We start from the raw sequence: 23,606 nt of genomic DNA, 5'->3' as shown, positions 1-23,606 counted from the left end.
TATTTAAAAAAAATCTGTGAAATTGCAATAAGCAATCATTTAACCAATACACATTCTTTGCAATATTTAGTTAAATATTTTTTTGAGAGAAAAGTTATTTATGGGTTTCATTCAGTATGATCCCTTTATTATTATTTTTTTTTTTGGGGGGGGGGGGTTAATTTAAACAAGTTTATTTACGTCAAATTTAATAAGTTTATAAAAATTATTTTTTCATAATTTCTTAATCAATTCCAATTCGAGCTCGTAGGCGTATTCAGTTTGGAGATAGCTAAAAGAAAGAGCAAATTGTTTCATCACGTGAGTCAACTTATGCAAATGCATACCGGTGCATGGAATGAGAGTCACTTAAAAGAACCAAAAGAGTCAAGTATTTGATTAACAATCTTATCAAGTATTTGATCACTTAAAAGATCCAATGGAGTCAAGTAGCTAGCGAATATCATACAACAAGTCATCAGCTTTTAAACTGGAAAAAGAAAATATCAGTTCTGTCCCATCACTTGGCTAGAGAAGATCTACTACCCTGCAAAAACCAGTTAAAAAAATCAGGTTGCGAACATAGAAATATCAAAATGCATTATCAATATTTCCAACGTTTTGAACATGAGTACCAACAAAACATATTCCCAGCATTTTCTCTAACAATTTCCCAAAACGTATTCCTTGTCTTTAGAGGTTTCATTCAAGTTCAGGTCACACCTCCAAGTCGTTCAAAAAACAAAAAGAAAAATCTGGGAATCTAAAGATATTTTGCAATCAACCTCTTTAATTGAATTAGATTAATCAAAATTTTCTTTTCGGTGCTGAACAAAATGTTTAGAAGGCTGGAAAAAAAGTTACTTGCTCGGAACCGTTTTGCACTTCTGTTCAAAACTTGCACGTCTGGCTCAACATTTGGCTCCTTGTCATCTTCTTCTCCATCTTCACCACCTCCACTGTCTTCTGACTCGTATGCCCTGATGATATACACCTACGGAAAAAAGGGGTTCAGATAATTTACAGAAGATAAAGAGTAGACATCCATAAATTTAAAGACCAAGACCATATATTTCACGACATGTTCATCCAACCATGTAAATTAACAGCTGCTTCCTTGCGACCTTAAATTGAAATTACTGGTACAGGAGCTGCGGCATGAAAATTGAAAGTTGGCATTTTTGGTCACCTTAAATTCTGTGGGAGTTACTAACTGGAATACTAAAGCGTCCCCGTCAACTAGATTATGATCAATTGAAAACCCTCTCCATCCACCGCTGAGACCAGTTTTATCTGCAAGGTATTTGGTTGCAAATTCCTCTCCTTCCTCATCCACCAAAGTAATTGTTTCGTCATGATCAGGCAGGTGTTTCTTGCAAAATTGGACTGGAAGACCCTATTGAACATATCAAAAACTAAATACCATCACCAAGGCAAGCCAAATCATACCATTTCATTTTCTTGTTGAAACAAAACAATATAAATACATGTATTTTTCTTTTTTTATGGCAAGAGCTAGGAAGGAGAACAAAAGTCAAAAGAATAAAAATGAGAGTTGTAGTAATTTTCTTACCAGCCAAAATCCTCCGGTTACATGTGATTGGAGCATGGGCTTCACAAAGCTTGGATAATCAGATTCTAAAGTGGATACAAGATGTTCTGCTTTTTCAATTGCATAAGCTCTTTCTTCATCTGAAGCATACACTCGATTCAACAGATTTCTCCGCGAGTAAATCCTGCGAGTAGTAAATTGTGTAAGACAGAGATAACCCAAAACAAAAAAAAGAATATTGAAAACAAGTTAACCTTCTGGGTCTCTCCAAAGGTTCAAGAGGGACCTGCCAACCACCAAGAAATTGGATCATCAATCCAATATTTTACATTGTCATTGATAAATTAACAGAGTACTAAATAAGTGAACACTTCCAAGTTCAACCTTTCAAAGTTTTCAATCCTGTAGTTGCGGGACAGAGACAGAAAGCTTACGTCTTTGTAGTTTGGTTTAGGCTTGTCTGCAACGCGACTAGATCTTCTCACTTCTGTTAACTCCAGCCGTTGCCGAGGTGTTCGAGGCTTCGCCTGCTTCATTTGAGCTTATGTAAATTTAAAATACTTGGAGATAGAAACTACGCTACATCCAAAAACAAGAAGAAGATCGAGTTCCAATTTTATACTATGAACATCAAAGCAGTACTTCCGGCCATCAAAACAATGAATCTCCCGGCAGGTAGGGTTGGTTTCGCCTGAACGGAGTGCCTCATATATATATATATATATCCATCAAATAAAAAATTTGTGCATATACTCACCGGAGACGACTTGGGGCTATCTTTCTTCAATGCTTGAGAGAGGTTTTTGAGATTGAGTTCTTCCATCCTCTTCTTGTTCTCCTCCAATCTCTTTTTACGCATTTGTTCATAGGTTAACTTTGATTCAGCCATTTTGCAGTAAACGAAACAGGAATGGAGACTAAAGGGTCCTTATTATTATTCTTTTTTTGGTCCAAAGAAAGGGAATCCTCGATCTCTACACCAAATGCCAACACAAACAGGAGAAAATTCAGCTGCACAAAAAGAGAAGACTGGGGAATAAAAACAGAGAGAAATGGAAGTAAGAAGGATGTAATAATAAACAGAGAGAAAAGTGGGAGAGAGGAGCTGGACAATACGAGAGAGAGGAAAGGGGAAAGGGCTGCACTCCGTATGTTAGCCGTTAGGTCAGAGTTTTGAAATTCAAATTTATCAATTTTATTAGTACTTGGAATTAGGAATTTAAGAAAAATGGGAAATTTTATGCAATGTTTTCCTAAAATATTTTACTTACAATTATACGTTTATAAATAATTAAACCTTCATAATTTTTATTTAATTAAATATTACAAAATTTAAAATAAAATAAAAAATTATAAATAAAATATTTTCAAATAACTTTGTCCTATCAATTACCTTATCACAATTTAATTTATGAAATCGCTCATCTTAAATTGTATGATTGTATTTTTTTTTTATTTATTATTTATTATTTTTTGCTAATCACAAAGTAACCTTAATATTCAAATACAGTTAAGATTTTTGCTGGATTATACAAAGTATATAGACCCGGCTTTTGGTTTTAATTTTTTGATTTGAGAAAAAAATTTGAACATGCTCTGAACTAAGGGATCAGGCACCAAGAAACTGAATCAAATGTTTGAGCGACATTTTTATTTTTTTTAATTTCTGTTTTTGGTTTATACAAACATTTTTTTATACAGACTACTAAAATTTAAATCATGATTATTTAAATTAAAATTTAAATATTTGATCAACATATTACATGATTATTGATAATGATAGGGGCATTTGTCCCACTATCACAAATAAAAAAGACAAAACGAGTTAATGTTGTTCATTAAAGTAAAGAAATGGAGAGCAAACGAGAATGATTACATCAACACACTAAAGAACTGCTTCCTGATTATCAGTTCTATAATTTATAAACAATAGAGACTCGTACGTAAGTAATTTTCATGAAAATATGTCATTAATAATTTTTTTACTATAATACTATAATTGTCTAATTATATTAAAATTTTGTATAAGATTAATCATTTATAAATGTGAGTTCTACGTAAAATTTTGATAAATTCTATATGATTTTAAATTATGATTAACTAATTATACTATAATAATTATTCGTAAAATACTTGAAATTTCCATATACATGTTAGTATCACCTTTATAATTGCCTTCCTGCATGGCAATTCCAAAGCCTACAAAAGGAACTCTGAAGACGATATTATACAATTCCTCCTTCACAAAAGTACTAGCAGTATATCTATTAATGATGTATACTATCTTCTTCGCAAAATACTATCTGCTGTTGTGTGTGGTATCCACAAAAAGATTCTCCTCACCATGGAACATTGAACTTCTTCCAAAGCAAAAGCTCATGTTCCAGCACAAAAGCCATAACCCACCAACGCAAAGTGCTCACTATCACCAAGGGGCATTGGACACTTCTTGAAATAGAATGTCAAGCCTATCAGCATTCTCCTTCTCCGATGACCCTATCTCTTTATCAAGCCTATTCAGTGCCTTTCCTCTTCTCCTCCTTTTCATGAATTTGCTCAAGTCTAACTGCTTGGTGCGTCCTTGACTTCAGAGAGAGGTTCATCAACTTATCCAACTGAATACGTAAAAAGCCAACTTTCATCCCCAACCCCTCTAAAGATTTCGAAGTTTGGTCCCAAGTTAGAAAACTGTGGTGGGAGGTTGGAAGCTTGGCAGCTCTAATGGCATCAGCAATGATCCAGCAACCAATTTACAGTTAAGTTCCTCAAGAAGATTCTCATGAAGGAATGACTTTTGACTACAACAAAGCTCATAGTACTTCATCTGCAGGTATTTGGAAAGCTCGGAATCTATGATTAAACCAAACCATTAAAAAGAATGTTCAAATCCTCAAAATTTTTCACTTCTAAAAAATCAACAATGGTTTCAGAAAGCCTGATTCTAAGATCCACAAATCTCGCTTGCATGTTCAGATTGATATGCAGTAGGTCCAAGATTAGAACTGGAGAGTGTGGGGTCATTCTTTTGAATACTTTTTTCAGAAATGTCCAGTGGAAGGACGTCCTTCAAAGTTCTATCAGTTGATTCTTCACTACTGTTTTCCTTCTCCCCAGAGATCATCAGATGGATGCCTTTTTGAGAAATGTCCTGTGGAAGGACATCCTCCAAATATTTACCTGAAATCCTATTTTCCTCCATCCCATAATTTTCCAAAGGCTTATCTCTTGTTTTTTCACAAATCTTGAGTTCCTACCCTGCAAACATTGAGAAACCGTAACAAGGTAACATTCCAGCAAGTTACAACTTACAATTGATGGAAGGAGAAAAAATTGCTATCAGGGATAAAAATGACTTGCCAAGGTCAATTGGTTGGAAACCTCTAATTTTAGAAGGCCAAGAGCAACACTCACTTCATCTGAACCTTTTTTTCTTACAATGTACACCTAAATAATGCAGGTAATTAATCAAGCACATGGTTAAAGGTTTAAACTTGTGGTAGTTTCATCCGCTGTAGTATGTAAAAACACTGGAAACAGAAAATGGATATTAGAGCATAAAGCCTAAGTTGGCCTCTGCTACTTCTCCAAAAAGAACAATCTAAAAATTTAAGCAAATAATCAAGAAGTCTCCCCAGCAAGATTAGCAATATGTACTAATGCAAAATTGTGATCAGAGAAAGTAAACATAAAGCTTTTTGGTGTGTTGACTTTTTCCTTCCATTCCATCAAATTTATTCATAAAAGCAATCCAAAACAGACAGCCATAGGAGAATAAAATAAAACGTCAAATATGTGATGAACAAGATAGCTCAATCCATTACCTTAAATTTGGAGGGTTTGACTAAATGAAAGAGACAGGCATCTCCTACCAGTAATTTATGAACAATTGAGAACCCTCTCCATCCCCCACTGAGACCAATCTTTTCCGCTCAATACTTTGTTTGAAACTCTATTCCTTCTTCATCTTCTAAAACAATCATTCTGTCCTCCTTAGGCATATTCTTCTAGCAAATGTGCAGCAAATGTGCCCGGGAAGACCCTGCCATTTGCACATTTGCAAAGTTAACATCTTTATATCAACATAGTAATGCAGAACGAGTCTAAATTCCAAACGTAATGACAAAAGGGAGTTATACCAGCCAAAATCCTTCAGTAACATGTGATGGAAGCTTGTACTTAATCAGACTAGGGCGTTCAGATGATAGATTAGATTGAACCTCCAGTGCTTGTTCCATTACAGCAGACTTGACTCTAGCATTTTCGTACAAGTCATCAAATATAGCTCTCTTCCGTTTATGACTAAGAGGAAATAATAGAGGCAATATCATCACGATACAATGCACTAATTTCAGAATGTTCAAAGACATAAAAACACATTTCTAAATAACTTAGCCTACCATTGAGCCTTCTCCTTGTCAAGAGAAACTGTCAAAAGATTCATACAATTTCTCCATCAGTATATTGTACACATTGCCGAGAGTCTGCCTTAGTTTAAAGACAGCCTTCAGGAAGTTTAATTGCAAAAGTAGTAGTATATTAGAACAACGAGGAACAACATGATTGAAGCTGTATCATTCTTGTAGGAAGTTGAAGAGTTGGTTTAAGTAAAAATCAAGCATATGGTTACTTAAAACTTTCTAAAGATTCATTGAAAGACCATTTTGATTCTCCATCAAAAGTACGCAATCATTTTCACATGCTCTCTTTTCAAAAACAGAAAACAGCCAACAGAAAGAATATTCAGATAGCACTGTTTTCTGCGGTTCATTGTCAAACTCAGTTAAAAAGTTAGTGGTAGTACTTTTTCTCATTCAAAACCAACAACAGAGAAATTAACATACAGCTTCATAGTTCACAAAATCAAGGGAAAAGAAAAATGCAAAAAAAGAAGAAGGGTAAATTAGAGTTTGAGGCTCACTTGAATGACAGCCATTTTTTGAAGCCCTGAAAGCTTTTTCCCAAACAACTTGGACTTAGGTGGTCTCCCTCGCTTAACCTGAAATACCCAGAAAAATAAAAGCTACATACTTGATACTCCTAGAGATACGTTTCCATCGGCATACTGACATGTAAATATACATAGATAAAACATGTGGATGATGGTTATGTATGTATGTGTGTACGTGCAATGGATGAGTATAAGAGAAAGAAACCTTGACAGGGCTATTCTCTGTTTTGGAGAAACAGCCATGGTCTGGTTAAGGGGGGGTGCTGCTACAGTCACTAAAAAGCTGTATTTGGATGTCCGAATTCTTAAGAATTACTAGTATTTGAGAGTCTGAATTTAACCAAAGAGATTTTTCTTATAAAAATTTCATTTTAATTTAAAAAGGGTGGTTTTTTTTTGGAAAGAAGGAAGAAAACGAGAGATAATAGTAAGTAGCAATATAGGAGGAAAGATGATTGAAAGGACCGTCCGTTTGATTTGAAATTTGTAATTTAATTATCAGATTGGGGCCTTAACTCCATCTTCTTTTCAAATTCCTCCCTTGCTTATGCTCCACAAATTATAATATAAAAAAGTTTTTGTGAACATGTGGACAAATTTACTTTTGAAATGGTTGTGTATAGTAATATTTTTATTTAATATATTAAAATATGAATAAGCTTATTAATTATTACATATTATTATAAATAATATATTAATTGCTTTTAAAAATGTCTTTAAACATTCATTAGTAAAATCCAATATTAAAAAATAAATCAATTTTTTACTTAGCTTCTAATTTTCTTTTAAAAAAGTTCTTTAAATATTTTACATTGCAGTAAAACAAGAGTTAAAAGTATAAAAATTTTAATTCTGATAATTAAGATTTATTTTTTAATATATGTAAAAAAATTAATATTTAATGAACTAAGGATATATAACACTTATACACTATTAATTAATTATACAATGATACTTCATTAATAAATAAAACAAAAAATAAATTAAGTTTTTAAAAATAAATATGAGTGAGAGTATCATGCAATTTATTAATATTTATTTTTAAATACTTGATTATTTTGTATTTTATTCATTAATGAGATACCACTTATAATTAATTGATAATGTATAAATATTTTACATTATCAATGTATTAAATGTTAACTCATAACAAAGTATAAATAACTTTAACGTTGGGTCAATTTATTAATTTTTTTTCTTTTTACAAAAAAAAGGATTAAATTATGAAAAGACAAATAAATAAAGTGAGACTTTTTAAAAACATGCAAACTCAACTAAAAATGTAAAAAAAATAAATAAATAGCAATCAAATCAACATAAAAGTTTCTTTAGCAATGAATGTCAAACATTCTGCAGTTCCAGCTGTTTCGAGAAAATTGATTACTCAACTAATTTGAGAATGTAGAAAAATTCATTACAATTGTAATTTAAATGCAAATTTATAGACTGTAGAAAAATGGAATATATATTGATGAAAAACTTCCAAACTTTTCAACACTATTAAAGCCTTGTCATATAGGCAAATAGAAACTTAAAATATTTCTACATCTCCCCCATAGAATCTTACATGAAATGGTGATAACTTTTGGATGATGCAAACATGTCATGGATGGCAAATATATGTATATTACATCAAAGGGGTTTAAGCTTTAGAACAATGAGACAGCCAATGATCACCATGCAGCATTAACCTCCTCCTGGAATTTAAGCTGATGCTTCTCAGCATTTTCCTTCAGGGTTTCTATCTCAGCATCAAGCCTATGCATTGCCTCTTTGAGTTTCACAAGCTTCAATTCGAGAGATTTTTTCTCTTCTTTCATCTGATCTTTCTCAAGACTAGCTTTATACCTCTCCGACTCCACAGCCTCCTGTAATTCCAAGGCTAGGGTCATTAACCGATTCAATCGAGCTCGAAGAAATCCAACATTCATGCCTAATAGCTCAAAGCCTTTCAAAGTCTTGTCCCAGAGCATATAATCTGCTTGAGAGGTGGAAAGCTTGCAAGCCTTAATGGCCTCTGCAATGCTAATAGTCTGTGTAATTATTTCAGCTGCCAATTTACTGCTAATACTCTTGAGAAGATGATCATGGAGAAATGAGTTCTGACTGCAGCAGAGCTCGTAGTACTTGGTTCTATGGTACTCAGAAAGCTCAGAGTCTATTCTTGAACCATTCACTATAATGATGAAACTTTCAATGCTTTTCATCTCTTCAAAATCAATAATGGATGCCAGAGATCGGATGCCATCAGACAAGCCAAAGCTAGGATCCTTGTTGTCGTTATCATACTGATCTACTAAATGCTCATTATTGGTATCTAATACCATCAGGCTGTTATTTTCAACATTATCATGTGGAAGAAGCTCCAAGCACTTGGCCCTCTTAGAGATTCTCTTTCTTCTCTTCGTGCGAACTTTGATTGTTATTTCAAGTTTGACATTCCGGGGAAAAAGGTGGACACGAGGATCAACAATTGTAAAGAACTTACCACTTATTAAAAGGAAAAAAAGGGGAAAAAGAAAGAAGTTTAAAGAGAAGAACATACTTGACCTAATTGGTTTTGCATGAAGATTCACATTTAGCAAGCCAAAACCTCCATCTACTTTGTTTGATTTGAATGCTCTGACTATGTAAACCTGCAAGAATGGAATGGAAGGCAAAAAGGAATAAGTCAATTATCCACAGAGGGTATACAGACCTCTTAATGCACAAGAAATTTTGAACTCAAAAATAAATAAATAGTGCAAAAGGAGGGAGGGGAAGCTTTGCTTCCACAAAAACCCTGAAGGAGTAGTTTGCTTTATTAATTTCCAAATTAGTCAATTCAGTTCCATTGCAGAGTTTAGGACATTATGGAAAGAAAATATTTCTGAAGAATTGCACCTCACCTAAATAAATAGTGCAAAAGGAGGGAGGGGAAGCTTTGCTTCCACGAAAACCCTGAAGGAGTAGTTTGCTTTATTAATTTCCAAATTAGTCAATTCAGTTCCATTGCAGAGTTTAGGACATTATGGAAAGAAAAAATTTCTGAAGAATTGCACGTCACCTAATCTAAGTAAATTGTTTCAGACAGCAGAACGGAAAATTCTTAAATGCCACAAGATGTTTCACTGTTATTCTTCTAAAGTAAGGCTATAAAACAAATGCTAAACGATTTGAAAGAACATTATATGACATACAAATACAAGAGAAAAGATTCAAGCAGTACCTTAAATTTTGAAGAACTGACCAAATGGAAAACCAGAACATCCCCCTCGACTAATTTATGACCTGCTGAGAATGCTTTCCATCCAGCACTCAATGCGGTCCTTTCTGCAATATAAGTTGTTTTGTATTCTTCCCCACTTTCATCTTCCAAAATTACTGTTGTATCATGCTTGGGCATATGCAATTTGCAGAATGGCATAGGAAGATGCTATCACCATAAGAGTTAGAACTTAGAACATGTAAAGCTTTCCGGGATGATGCATATCATCCCATATTTGACTTGTGAACATATTTCAGGCTTACCAGCCAAAATCCATGTCTAACATTTGAGCGAACCATGGTCTTCGTACAGCTAGGGAAGCTGGCAGCTAGATTTGCTTGAACTTCCTCCACTTGCTCCATAACAGAAGGCTTGACATGATCACACATTATCAATCAGAGATTTCTTTTTATTTATAGCTTCATTTCATTAGGAATAAACACTAGGCAAATCCTGCTTTGACTTAGTAAAACCAAAAAATTAAGATCATATCACTAACCTATCTGCTCCTAATTGCACAAAATATTGTTACCGTAACTTTAGCATTTAAACAAATGGTGCAGACAGCAGAACACCAATCAAAATGCTTAAAAAGAAACTGGGAATGAGGCCATTTATGTTTGTAGCTTACCAATCATAAAAAATCAGCTCAACTTTAAACTTGTCATTTATGGTTCTGTATCCATTACAAATTACTGGACAATTATTGTCTAGTATCCATATGAAGTGTAGAAAATACCCTAGTGTTGGAAAAGAAACAGAAAATTTTGACAAAGGCTTACCTAGATAAATAAAACTTCCATTCATTGAAGAAAACATAATTTCAATCTTTTACTGTCTTTTCCTAATCATGATAGACTTACAGGGTTTGTTTAGTGCATTTCATTAATTAGTACATCCATGGACATTTTACTCCTCCCCCACCCACCCCTCCGTTTTGGGGGAAGGGGTGGGGTTGGGTTGGGAGGAAAGGTGGGTTGGAGGAGTAGTTGGTTACAGGCTCAAGCTGCAGGTACAGGACCAACGTTCAATCCTGAGGTTCCAGGTGAGGCTCACTTTTGAGTTTGGAGAAATTCTGAATAATTCCTTGGCACAAAAATAGTGCGACACAATTAGAATGATATCAGAAACGAAAAAGGGAGACCTATTACGAGAGTGAAACTTGTATTGAGCAGCAAGTCTGGCAACCAGAATGCTACTCGAGTTGTCATTGATGTGAACAGACATAAGCCATCTTAGCCGTTAAAAGAGCTTTGACGTCCAAGGAAAGATCTTCGATCCCGTCTTGTTTCTACAACAACAACCTCGGGATGGAAGAGATCCAGTTACTGCATGCTTAAATCGAAAGCTAAGTCGAGGAAGAGTTGCTCCTGACATCGGACAGATGACCTAGAACCAGCTGCATGTTCGGGTTTTTGGGCACATTATTGTGAATATTCCTATCTATTTAAAACAAACGGAATCAACAAACTCTGTAATCCCAGAGCAAAAACAAGAAGCTGAAACAAGGACAGAACACAAAGTGATGCAAAACCCAGGAATAATTCTTTCATAACCTAAACAGAAAAATAACATTTGACACTAATCTCACATCAAGAGGAGAAATAGCATGGCAGAAAGAACTTCTTACTTGTGGGTTAGTATTATCAGGATCCGAAGACATTTCAGAAATCCGGGACTCCTCTAACTTGGTTCCCATTGGCTTCATTTGGCAGAATCTTGCTAGAACAAACAGATTGCAGTAATCAGTAACCTGAATCACGGATTTAAGAGAAAAGAGAAACAGGAAAGCCTGGTGAGTGGTGAAATCTGCAAACCTGGCACTGTTTTGAAGTTGTGGAGTTTGTTCAGGTTCTTGGTCTTTCAGGAGTCAGGACTACCGTTTCTGTTTTTTTTTTTTCTCGTTCTTCATTATTTTCCTGACATAAGTGAACAAGTGGCCCTGCTGATCCAATGGGTCAATCTAAAGTTAACACCCTTTTAAGATTTCAATTCAGAGCTGATCTTTGGCTTTAACTTTTAAGACATGTTTCGGATCTTCAGGAATGCTATGGATTTACTAAATTTTAGTTCAGATATTATTTAGTGGGTTTTTTATACAGATTGATCAAATAGATTTAGATATATTTGAAAATTACCAGTATAATCTGTTTGAAATTTTGAAAAAAAATACAGGTGGTGAATTTGACCAATATTCTTTATACATATACTTTCAATCCAAAATTTTAATTTTAAATGCAAGGTAAGATGTAATTATTGTTTAAAAGAAACAAAATCTTGTCTTATTGATGAGAATAAAACTCAAACTTAAAATATTTATTTGGGAAACCAGGTATGAGACACGAGAAAGATTACCATTAAAATAGTTTTTGTAGTCAAATCTGAATTTTACATTCATTATATATTAATTGTGCATTTTAGTTTAATTGTTCATATAATCACTTTAAGATAATCACTTTAAGAAGTAATATTCAATAGATTTTATATTTAAATTTTAACATTTACAATTTTTGTCTTATTTCTTTAATTTATAAAAAAGAAAATTTACATTTTAAAAATCTCATATAAATATATATATATATATATAATTATGTTATATTAGTTATTTTCATTGCAGATAAGCGCTAGAGATATGGAATAGGTAGACCATTCAAGCAATCAAGATGCCAAAGTCAAAAAACCAAAATTTTCTAATCATGTGTAATTGACTCTTTAAAGTAAATTGTCAAATTATAAAACGAATTTGAGACCAATTTCATAGAACTCAGCTGAACAAAATTTCAGAAGTTCATATTCTTGAAATATGAAAAGTAGATTCCAAATAGGTGGTTGAGGTTCCACTCAGCCCAGGAAAAATAATCATAATTTTCTTTTGATTCTCGGTGAGGGTTATGTTTTCCAGGCTCAATCAGTTTACCATTTGTGCTGCTTAGATTTGGATTTTCAACCTTTGAGCTAACAATCTCAAGACATTTAGTCAAGAACATCAAAGAGAGAATTTCAATTAAAATCTTCCAAAATGCCCATAAATCAATTCCAAAGTATATTCAAAAAATTAGAGCACTAGAGTCTAGACTATGATTATGATCTATCTTCAAGAATTATCAATTTTCCCAGCACTTAGAAGTTTGTCTTGTGTAATACCCATGCTAAAAAAAGAAGAAAAGTACTACCATTTACCATTTCCTTATGGCCAATACAATGATGATTAGTTAATCTGTTGTTGGGACTAGGGATGTCTGTGCTATGCATTAATACTATGCAATATATACCGAGTAAAATGTTTGTCATCACCATGGAGCATTAGCAGCTGCCTCAAACATAAGTTTATGCCTCTTAGCATTCACTTTCAGAGCCTCTACTTCGGCATCCAGCCTGTGCATTTCCTTCTTTTTTACCAAAAGCTCTAATTCAAGTGACCTTGCTTCGCGTTCTGCATAAGCTTTCTCAAGCTTGGCTTCCTTGTACTTCCTCTCTTCCGTTTTTGATTCAAAAGCAAGGGTCAGAAGCCGCTGCACCCTGTTGCGTAAAAAACCAACATCCATACCCATAAACTCAAAGCCACTCAAAGTGTTCTCCCAAGCCACAAAATCAGCTTGTGAGGTGGAACTCATGGAAGCTCTAATGGCATCTGCAATTTTAACAGTCTCAATAATTATATCAGCTGCCAGTGTACAGTTTATGTTCTTGTGAAGATTTTCATGCAGAAATGATTTCTGGGAACAGCAGAGCTCATAATATTTTTTCCTAAGCCTTTCAGAAAGCGTAGAATCTAGGGCCAAACCATTTACAAGAATAGTGAATTTCTCAGTACCTCTCAATTGTTTGAATTCAGCATTTAGTTCTGGTGATGACCTAATGCCTTCCACTTCATTGGAGCCAATATCCAAACTGCCATTCTCTGACTGATTTTCTTCAGCCCTAAGATAAGAAAGGCTATTACTGTGGACTTCGTATTGATCAATATCTTGGGGAAAAGGCTTTGAACTATTCTTTCCTGCATGATCTTTTTTCAGTTCACAGTCAATGAATGGTAATAGTTAAAAAATCACACTGAATCAACTTTGTGGGGCTACTTATGAATATTGAATAGTAACAAAGCAAAGTTGAAAAGTAAATGACTTACTAATGCCTGTCTGCTTTGCACTATTCTCTAATCTAAGTAGGTCAAGTGCTGCGTCCACTTCAGCTAAGCCATTCACCCTCACAATATACACCTGTAAATTTGACAATGATAAACATAGTGGAAATTTAGAACAAGCTAACACTTTAATCACACATTTGAAGGAGGGAGGATTAGGCTCTACTCCAGCCAATATGTTGAGTTGGCTTTCTCATAGAATGGGTTTTTTTAGGCAAAACAAAGTTTCCAATTTGAAAATTTATTTTGACATTAGTCCATGAATAGAAGTTCATCTTTCTTCTTCAACACAACCCTAAAAAGAATAAAAAATGCATGCGCTATGCACTTTTACTCAATAATACAGGCAGCTGAATTGCATGATGACTTGGTTTTAAAAATCAATCTCAAAAGTTCTACAGGATTTGAATGCCTTTTATCCATTAATTACTATATACAACAATGGGAAAAAGAAATGAGACAATACCTTAAATTTGGAAGGCCTGATCAAATGGAAAACTAAAGCATCCCCAACAAGTAAACTATGTTCTGTGGAAAACTTCTTCCATCCACCACTTAGCGCCCTCCTTTGAACGAGAAAATTTATCCTGTATTCTTTCCCACTTTCATCAACCAAGGTTACTGTCGTGTCATGACTTGGCAAATTAAATTGGCAGAATTCTTTAGGTAATGACTAGCAGCAAAGAAAAAGAAAATCAGTGCACAAAAATTTGTCCATGAATCCATAAGCTTGGTAAATAAACTTTAGGCTTGAGGAATCAATTTCATACTTACCATCCAAAAGCCACGACAAACTATTGATGGGATCATTATCTTAAAAAAACTAGGGAACTCAGCTGATAGATTTGCTTGAACCTCTTCTGCTCTCTCTATTACAGAGGATTTTGCCCAAGCCTCTTCTGCTTTCCTTTTGACAGCTGGTAAAGCCCTGACAACATGATCGTTGCAATGCTTGTCCGTCGGCATCTTCCTTTTGCATCTGCAAAGACGAACCAGATCAACAGTGCTTAAAGACAACATATTAAAAAGTTACTGATGAATTTACCAACCTTGCGGCCTTCTGGGGATAATCATGAATTTCCTGCTCAAAAAAACAATTGCCCATTATTCCATGGTTTGAGTTAAACAATCAATTTAGGTTTGGGATCCTGCAAAGGAAAAAACAAAGCGCTAGACAGCACCAACAAGATTCATGCATGAATCCATCTTGCAAGACAAGGCAGAAGCCAACTCAAATCTGGTTTTCTGGTTTTGGGTATTAATTTCCAAATGCATTCAAGTAATTTTATGGCCAAAATTTTGCATAACCTATATGGCTCCTAAAGCAAACACTAGACAAGCAAAAGTATAAGATGAAGAACGTCACACCAGGTTTAGAACATAAAACATTTTGGGGCTTCTTAATCTATCCAAGATTTACAGAGATGGTTTGCTTGGCATGATCCTCCAATAAGAAACATGAAAAACATTCAGAAGAAAACAGAAGAGAAAGAGCTCCATAGTTGAAAGGAAAATGGGGAAAGAAACATGAAAAGAAAAACAGAGCAGATAAGTTGCTGGAAAAGCAGCAAAATATGAGGAACAAATAGTCTGTTGGGCGTAAAACACCACCATTAGTCATTAGCTACGTACAAAAATCATGTATACATGCACATTTCAGGGCATCTGTTATGTACCATAACACGTTTTATGTATGCTTATAATGGTACTGGTGTATTGAGAGAGGAGGGGGTAAGGATTCATATGTATACCATGGGCGTCGAAGAAGAATGAAGAGGTCGGCGATGGCGTTGTTGAAGGAGCTGGAAAAGTTGAGAGATTGGGAGATGGTCATTTTCTTCTTCATCAACTGAAGACTCTCCTTGCATTTGCTTGTGCTCTCTCTCCTCCTCTTTCACTTTGATTTTCATGTTCATGTTCATGTTCATCATCATTAATCAATATGCCACAATTAATGCCTCTATTTCTATTCCAACCTAGATCCAAAAGCGGGTTGGCAAAATGATGCTACTGAATACCCAAAATTTCTGTCTACGAATATTGTCACTCACTATCAGCCTATCATCTATCGCATTTGCATACATGCATGTATAAGGTATATTATATATTATACGTGTATATAGGAAAAAAAAAATAGAGTGCTGCTATTTATACCCTTACTTTTTTCTCAATACATCCAAAAATTTTTATTTTTAATGAAATTACTTTTTTCTCCATACATTAAAAAATTTTAATTTTTAATGAAATTATTTAAATATTTATTAGTAAATTATCTTTTTGTTTTTCACATCTCATTTTGAAAATCTATTTTCGAAAGTTATTAAAGGTTTTTGAAAATAAATGTCTGAAAACCTTTATCAAAAGTTTTTAAAAATTTTCAGAGATTTATTTCTAGAGATTTTTAAGAAATTTCATAAATTTATTTTTGAAAGTTTTAAATAGTACTCAAATATTTTAATAAAAAATCTTATGAAACTAAATACGAAATCAAATGAAAAAATAGGGAGAACAAACAATTTACCTTTGTTTTTATATTTTTTAACTTTAAATTGGTAAAAAAAAAATTTTGAATTTGATTTGATTAGAACTTAAAATCTTTTAGGTTTTCAATTAAAAAGAAAGAAGAGATAAGGTGCGAAGATATAGGGTTTTTGAATTTATGGTAAATTTATGTTTTAGGTATGTTGAGTAAAAAATTAAGTGTTAATAATAGTGGTGTATAAAAAGAAGTTGGGATGTAAATAGTAGCACTTAAAAATTAAGATTAAAAGGTTAAAAATATCCATGAATTATAATTAAAAATCGCTTTAAGTTTTTAATATTTTATGACAAGCAATTGAGTTTTTAATTTTTGATTTCAATTAAATTAAACCTTTAATTAAATAAAATTTAATCATATGTCAAAATTAAATTAATCAATCTTTAAATTACAGTCAATTAAACTTTTTAAAAAATTTTAAAAAAAGTCAAAGAAAAAAAAAAGAAAATATTATTTTATTTAATTTTAATATATATTAATTGTGTTACGTGAAAAACTTTCATTTATTTTATTAATATCATATAAATTTTCTTAATTGACAAAAAAATTAACAATATTAATTTTTTCATGTAAATAAGGATCTAATTGAATATAAATAAATATTAAAAAGATTGATCGATCATAATTAGAAAAAAAAAGGAGATCAAATAATTCTTTAATTATAATTAAGTGACCTTTTATACACTGCAATCGAATATTAAGAATGGATCATGTTTCATGAATATCAAAATTAAAGGCTAAGACGGTTTAAAGTATGATACAAGTTTACAAGGGCCGCTTAGGCGTGGCCTGGCAGGCCGCTTCAATAACAGATGACATATTATGTGATAACAGAGCCAGAGGAATCAAGGTTCCCCCACTAATCAATCATGTTTGTAGTAATGGATCCAACATATATTGAAAGACCACATATTGTTGGCATTGGTATTATGGTTTTTCATTTTAACGAAGCCATACGGGAAAAAATTTTTAAAAAAAAGTATAGTTACTCCATATTCCGAAAATAGAAAGGAGTAATGAATGGTTTGACATTCAAAATAACTCCAAACAATACGTTCTGCAACATAAGAAAAGATTTCGGAAACAAGACAGAAACATATGCGGTCTCTCTCTGCAGTGCTTTTACACGTTTAAAATTCAACACTTTCGAGGGAACGATGGGGTAAAATGTAAAGGCTTCAGATAATTTGCAAAGAACATCCCTTCAATGTAATAGAATGGAAAGCAAAATCAATCAAAATTGCTACATGCATTTAAATGTTCAGATCAAACTGAAGCTGCTCAATTGACTGAAGAAGAAAAATGAAGAAAAGAATCATATCTTTACCATGAGCCTCATTGGTAGCATATACGTGTGGATTATTTCGTGTTTGCTCTCATCAGGGCTTCACATCTTAAATTCCCCCAAATCTAAGCCCGGTTGATGACCTTTTTCATTCTTCCAGGGATATCCATTTGATGATCATCATGACTGCTTCACAGCCACAGATAAACAGTCAACCTATCACCTGTACAATTTCATAAACATGATATACATTCAAACAGTCCTATAAATATATTCTCATACAATAAATATGTTCATACTCCTGTACTACCTGTACACTTCTTGCCAGAGGATTAGATCACAAAGAAAAGAACAGGTAACCAACACAACTTTCCACAAAAACGTCCAGAGACCTCACTTTCAATACTTGCGTGGAGAAACTATGCTTCATTCACCATCTGACTAGGATTGTTTTGCTTGCAATATGTCTTGACAGCATCCAAACAAATATTCTGCGCTAATGAGATTCCCCTCAAATTCAATTCACAAGAGACATTACAATCTTGAGCGACGATTACACTTGATACCAAGGAAAGGTGAATGCTGCCTATGAGTAGACGCAAAAGGCTGTACCTTTACTGAACCTGAAAATCTAATATCCCAATCTTCAATATTCTTGGGAACACAAGAATCAAAGAGAATTTGACCAAGGACACTATGAGCATTTATGCTTGGGGGAACAGGTAAAGAGATTGGTCTTTCTCTTTGTTCATCTTGTAGAGACACAGACTCTCTACTATGGTGATATTCAGCTGAACTTGGCAAGAAAAAGTGGTCACTAGGCCCAAGGGCAACTCTCCTAAGGCTTTGGTTTGAGTTGACTGCTGCTTTCTGCAGGTCACAGATTAACTCATAGATCTCATCATGCATACCATTTCTTTCTCCAAGCTTTTGGATCTTATGAGTATAGACCGAAGTCACCTTCTCAAGAAAACTGGCCACAGCAGCCCTGTACTGGATAGGATAATGCTTGCAGTGTGCTGAAATAGAAAAGAACGACATTACTTCAGTTTTCATGTGTCACAAACACAGAAGTAACTGACCATTTTACAAGTACAAATTATAGAATATGCTTGCTTGCAATTTAGTGCAAGGAAACCCAGGCTTTCCATTAATCTAGAAGAAAATATCATAAAATGAGCTATTATTCAACAAATAAGCTGATGATGCCTTCACTTTCTTATTGTTCAAGAAAATAAGATATTAAGTCTTGAATTCACTTTATCAATGCCCTTGATATGGTGTTGATATGCATAGAAGTGCTGTTTAGTTATCAGCCATTCAGCTGAATTGACTAGATAAGTATAACGAGCCCCAATGGCAAATTGTAATTTAGACGGGAAAGAAATACTCAAAACTTGATCTTAAACATAATTGCCAAACATGGCTGTTCCACTTTTGGGGTCTGCTCAACCAGTAGCATTTTCATTATCAGCTGATGGCAAAAACCGTAATATATTATTTGCAAAATACTCCTGATATTTACAAATGGTAAATGATAATAATTTATGGCAGCTATAATACTTGGTATTGATAACAAACCAAACATGACATGAGACAGACCTAAGTTACGAGAGCCATTCCATTTTACAACATTAATATCTGCCCCAAGATCTTGTAAGTATCGAGCAAAGTTGCTGATAACTGGATATGATGCAGGGTCGTCATTCTGTGAGTACAGAATGAGATATGGAGCATCTAAGTCCTACAAAAGTTGAGGGGAGAAAATTAACTGATGGAAGCATACCAAAAACAAATTAACAAGCTACACAGATTAATATACTCACAAATGAGGAGTAGGGGGTCTGCCAATACTCTGCACGTTGAGACTCAAACCCAGTTAGATAGAGACCATCCAGACAAGAAGCAACGCCTTTAGCAATCCAAGAAACAAGTTTTGATGGTCCAGGCATTTTAAGTACAGAGGGATTTAAAGCAAATTGGGCATTCAGATCGCTTGCAAAATCTACTGGACTAGAATCATAGATTTGTCCAGAAACACAATTTCTAATCACCTTGCTTCCATCCTTTGCAAAATGAAAAACATTAAGAACAAAACTTATAAAAAGTAGATATTTTAGAAAAAGATTATACATGACTCATAAATCACTACAAGAAATTAAGAGAGAAAGAAACAATACCAGATTAAGCAGACCTTCACCCGTTCCATGAATAAGCTACATCAAAATAACTAAATAATAGCAACGACAACAATTTAAGTTAAAGCAAAAAAGTGTCCGGCTCATTGAAATTGGAATAAGAACTAAAGTTTCAATGATTGTACCTGTAAAACCTTGTACATACAAGCCTTAGGACTGCCAGAGAACGCAACAAAGACTACAGGACATGTTCTAATCTTTAGCTCCTGCAAACCCAAAACCAACAGATATTTTATGTTTAAGATTTTCTTGATACGCCAAGTGAAACATGTTAACATATAGCAGATCTTAATGAAACTGACCTCAAAAAGCTCACTTAGAAGAACAAATGCCAAGGCCTTTTGCCCTCTCAGGATAATATCTGCAAAGGGATACAACATCAAAGTTTTAAATACATGAAAAGAGAACAAGGAAAGCATCTTGTTAAAAGTGCAGCAAAGAAAGGCCAAGCTCGAGATCTTAAAATCTGACAAATATTATCTACAGATGTCAAATCTGTAATCTGTACAAACCAACATATAACTTATACAGTCCACAACTCCGACCCTTCCCACAAGGCCTATCCTCTATGTCTTGTATATAAGCCAGAAACTCATTCTTCATACCAGTAGTGAAGCCATCCTCTTACTAAAAGCTCCGATCCAAACCAAACAACTTCTTGACGATGTCCTTACTTTCCCATATCTTCTATCTTCCCATCCTCAATTACTAAAGAAAAAAACATCTTCCTTTTTCACAACAATTAGTTTTGATTGCCAAAATTTTATCCTAAAACAAACCCATTCAAACACCCCAATAATCCCATTATCACAACCATTAGCAGGAAAAAAAAAAAGAATAAAAACAACCTCTAATTGAACTTTAAACATAAAAAATAGAAGCACAAGCTCACCTACAAATACCATTTTATGAGAATCCAGGACCAGAGAACCACCAATAAAAAATCAATCACAAAAAAAAAAATAAAAAATCTAAAATTTTCTCATCAATTCGATAAGATTTAGATGATTAAAACAGTTAAATTAAGCTTATTCGACTCTAATTTACTTACTATGTAACCAAACAGAACTAGAAGTATCCATGAAAATTTAAAGAAACTTACGCGTTGATAAAATCGCCACGAAAAACGAGGGAATTCCAACCCAGAGAGGAATTCAAATCCACGTAATTTTGAAGGTGTTTCTCGTGAATCGAAATCCAACCAAACATCACCACTATTCCTTTCACTTCTTTACTCTCTTCTTTCCTTACCCAATACACACTTCCACCGCCCATCATATCTTCAACACGTTCCCCAATTCAATTGTTAGGGTTTCCTTTTTATTGCAACGATTTTCCGAATCCAACTTTCAGGAATACTAAACACATATTTAAGTTGGTGAATTTTCGTGGGTTTTTCTTTTTAGTGGAAAAATTTGTGTGCGAACATTGGTGGTTTAGGAGGAGTTGCTGTATTACGCACCCCAGCGCATTTTAGGATATGCCTTTTTTTATCGTGCACCGAATTTAGGTTATATAAACCGACGCCGGTTGAAGATTTGATTTTTAATAAAATTATTATTTAATATTTTAATTTAAGAGATTAGTTTAATAAAAATATTATATTTATATAATTAAAATATAATATATATTAAAAATTAATATTTTATAAATATAATATAAAATTAAATTATTAATTAATTTAAAATTAAATCGAACCCAAATTATACATATATATATTAAGTAAAAATCATATATCAAAAATAATATCTTAATATCATATTAAAATAATCCTGAAAAAAATTATTAAAAAATAAGTAATTTTTAAATGTTTATCTAAAGTCAATTAATTAACAAGAAGAAATATCGTTTTTTTTTTAAGATAAAAACATGAGAGTGTGAGTTTTAATATATACTTAGAAATTAATAATTATCCATTTTCATTTGTTTTGGATAAGGTATTTTTGGTCATAAAAGAAGAGGGGTAATTTTGTACATTGAAAATACGTACAGATTTCTTATTTGTATGAAAAAATTCAGACAACGTACGCTATTGGAGTTGGTTATGATATGACACGTTGTTTGCTTCACATTATTGAAGTAAAATAGTACTACTCCAATTTTTTGTTGCTGGAAAATCCAAGCTTAAACAATGTTTTTCTTTCATAAAAAATAAAAAAAATTATTTTTTATATTTTTAATTTTAATGATTAAATTTTTTTTAAATATGTAAAACAAAAATTCAAATCTATATTAATAATTTTATCAGATTTAATTATTTTATCAAAACTTGAGTGACTGTAATAAGTTATAACTTGAAGTCAAACATTGAAAATAATATTCAATTAAATTTGAATAAAACTTTAAATATCAAAATTTTGAAATAAGTTAAAGTCAAACGTAATAATTTATAGATTTGAATCGATTGTATTACATTTCGTACCTTCATCCATGTTTTATGTGGGATCTATCATATAGTAGCATTTAATTTGGTTTTGGTACGCCTGAGGAAATGGACCATAGAGGACAGAGTCCATCGTCATGGTTTACGGACGTGGGGAATGAGGCCCAAGAGTCTGACAGAAACATGGCCTGGGTAGCCTTATTTTCACCTGGACCCAAAATGATATGATTTGTACACAATTAAATGAATGCATGTACCACCCTATTAATGTAAAAAAAAAAAATTAAAATTCTCTCATCCTTACATTTTATTTATTTTTCTTTAAACAAACTCAGTGGTGATCATTATTTTTTAAAAATATATATAAATATTCAATTTAAAAATAAAAAAATTATTTTTTAATTTTAAACTTTTGAAAATATACTTTTTAAAATTTTAAATTTTTTGATATTTTAAAATAATTATTAAAATTGAATTCATTTGATAAAATAATCCATCAAAAATAAAGTGGGTTGAACAGATTTATATAAAAAAATAAAAGATCTTGTCACGGATCTGCATTTAATCCAATGGTACTTTTTGTTTTGCTTTTATTCACAAAACAAACAGTGGCACCTTTTTCCTTTTTAGTAGCTTTCTTGTCTTCGTTTTTTTAATAAAACATGCATTAGGTGGATAACATTATTGCTATTTATATTTGGTTTTACATATATTATTTTTATTTTTACGTAAAAATTAAAAAATAAAGGCATTCATCAAATGCAATCTGTACCAATAATAATATTGAAAATTTTAAAATTTTGAATAATATAAATTATAAATAATAACAGTTTGGATTAAATTAAATTTAATTTGTTTATTATAATTCTTAGTATTATAAATTTTGAAAATTTAAATCGATTTTTTTAAATTGATCAAATTTAAATTGAATTGTATCGATTCGTTTTAGTTTATTAATTTTTAAAATTTAGATTTTTTATTTTTTATATATTATTTTAATATATTTAAATAAATTTCTATATAAATAATTATTTTTATTTTATAAAAATTTAAAAATATAAAAAAAACTAATAAAAATATATAATTTAGTTCAACTTGAATTTATTTTTTTTAAATTTTTTACATCTCAATTCAAAATTCGATCCAAATTTAATATTTAAATTTAATCTGAATTAAATAAAAAATCAATCATATTCTAATCGAAATGAATATTATTATTTCGAATATTTTTAAATTTTTTTCATCCCTAATGCAAACACTAAAAGAAAGTGATACGGTTCGTTTTCAAGGTTTACCAAGAAATCAATAAATTAATAAAAAAGGATCAGATTTTG

At 32.5% G+C, this 23,606-nt stretch overlaps 3 protein-coding genes and 2 pseudogenes across 10 annotated transcripts; all 5 read right to left on the bottom strand.

The window, feature by feature from the left end:
* Positions 1-288: 288 nt before the first annotated feature.
* On the bottom strand, positions 289-2,667 carry LOC111308281 (B3 domain-containing protein At3g19184-like). Of its 3 annotated transcripts, XM_089742504.1 has the most exons (8): positions 2,648-2,667; positions 2,289-2,542; positions 1,966-2,061; positions 1,786-1,817; positions 1,553-1,715; positions 1,169-1,375; positions 844-973; positions 289-526 (listed from the first exon to the last, which is right to left on the bottom strand). In XM_089742504.1, exons 2-8 carry the CDS (start codon positions 2,418-2,420, stop codon positions 522-524), a joined length of 765 nt encoding a protein of 254 aa, XP_089598630.1. In that variant the 5' UTR covers positions 2,421-2,542; positions 2,648-2,667; the 3' UTR covers positions 289-521. The 3 variants fall into 3 exon arrangements, with proteins under 3 accessions (XP_089598630.1, XP_022762335.2, XP_089598634.1); XM_022906600.2 differs by lacking the exon at positions 2,648-2,667 and having other exon boundaries at positions 291-526; positions 1,966-2,058; positions 2,289-2,622; XM_089742508.1 differs by lacking the exons at positions 289-526; positions 2,648-2,667 and having other exon boundaries at positions 849-973; positions 1,074-1,375; positions 2,289-2,634.
* A 996-nt stretch (positions 2,668-3,663) lies between these two features.
* LOC149519902 (B3 domain-containing protein Os01g0234100-like) lies at positions 3,664-6,901 on the bottom strand (annotated as a pseudogene). The gene is made up of 5 exons (XR_016326913.1): positions 5,668-6,901; positions 5,353-5,570; positions 4,885-4,975; positions 4,750-4,786; positions 3,664-4,563 (listed from the first exon to the last, which is right to left on the bottom strand). The product of XR_016326913.1 is annotated as a B3 domain-containing protein Os01g0234100-like (transcript).
* A 1,027-nt stretch (positions 6,902-7,928) lies between these two features.
* On the bottom strand, positions 7,929-11,784 carry LOC111308280 (B3 domain-containing protein Os01g0234100-like). 2 transcript variants are annotated; one of them, XM_022906598.2, is made up of 6 exons: positions 11,544-11,784; positions 11,357-11,444; positions 9,990-10,097; positions 9,688-9,894; positions 9,025-9,115; positions 7,929-8,892 (listed from the first exon to the last, which is right to left on the bottom strand). In XM_022906598.2, exons 2-6 carry the CDS (start codon positions 11,432-11,434, stop codon positions 8,153-8,155), a joined length of 1,224 nt encoding a protein of 407 aa, XP_022762333.2. In that variant the 5' UTR covers positions 11,435-11,444; positions 11,544-11,784; the 3' UTR covers positions 7,929-8,152. The 2 variants fall into 2 exon arrangements, with proteins under 2 accessions (XP_022762333.2, XP_022762332.2); XM_022906597.2 differs by having other exon boundaries at positions 11,357-11,448; positions 11,544-11,716.
* A 1,092-nt stretch (positions 11,785-12,876) lies between these two features.
* Positions 12,877-15,948, bottom strand: LOC111308279 (B3 domain-containing protein Os01g0234100-like). 3 transcript variants are annotated; one of them, XM_089746672.1, is made up of 7 exons: positions 15,619-15,943; positions 14,917-14,948; positions 14,642-14,846; positions 14,334-14,540; positions 13,853-13,943; positions 13,541-13,732; positions 12,877-13,357 (listed from the first exon to the last, which is right to left on the bottom strand). In XM_089746672.1, exons 1-7 carry the CDS (start codon positions 15,799-15,801, stop codon positions 13,017-13,019), a joined length of 1,251 nt encoding a protein of 416 aa, XP_089602798.1. In that variant the 5' UTR covers positions 15,802-15,943; the 3' UTR covers positions 12,877-13,016. The 3 variants fall into 3 exon arrangements, with proteins under 3 accessions (XP_089602798.1, XP_022762331.2, XP_089602792.1); XM_022906596.2 differs by having other exon boundaries at positions 12,877-13,723; positions 15,619-15,948; XM_089746666.1 differs by having other exon boundaries at positions 12,877-13,732; positions 15,619-15,947.
* A 1,416-nt stretch (positions 15,949-17,364) lies between these two features.
* Positions 17,365-21,378, bottom strand: LOC111308928 (uncharacterized; annotated as a pseudogene). Its single transcript, XR_016329351.1, has 7 exons — positions 20,992-21,378; positions 20,192-20,250; positions 20,015-20,095; positions 19,872-19,907; positions 19,518-19,757; positions 19,294-19,435; positions 17,365-18,710 (listed from the first exon to the last, which is right to left on the bottom strand). The product of XR_016329351.1 is annotated as an uncharacterized LOC111308928 (transcript).
* Positions 21,379-23,606: the final 2,228 nt, after the last annotated feature.

Source organism: Durio zibethinus, chromosome 2, assembly GCF_047325235.1.
Source record: "Durio zibethinus cultivar Kanyao isolate XHJ-2024 chromosome 2, ASM4732523v1, whole genome shotgun sequence".
In the NCBI taxonomy this organism is placed as follows: Eukaryota; Viridiplantae; Streptophyta; class Magnoliopsida; order Malvales; family Malvaceae; genus Durio; species Durio zibethinus.
This window is presented reverse-complemented; position numbering and strand designations above follow the sequence as displayed.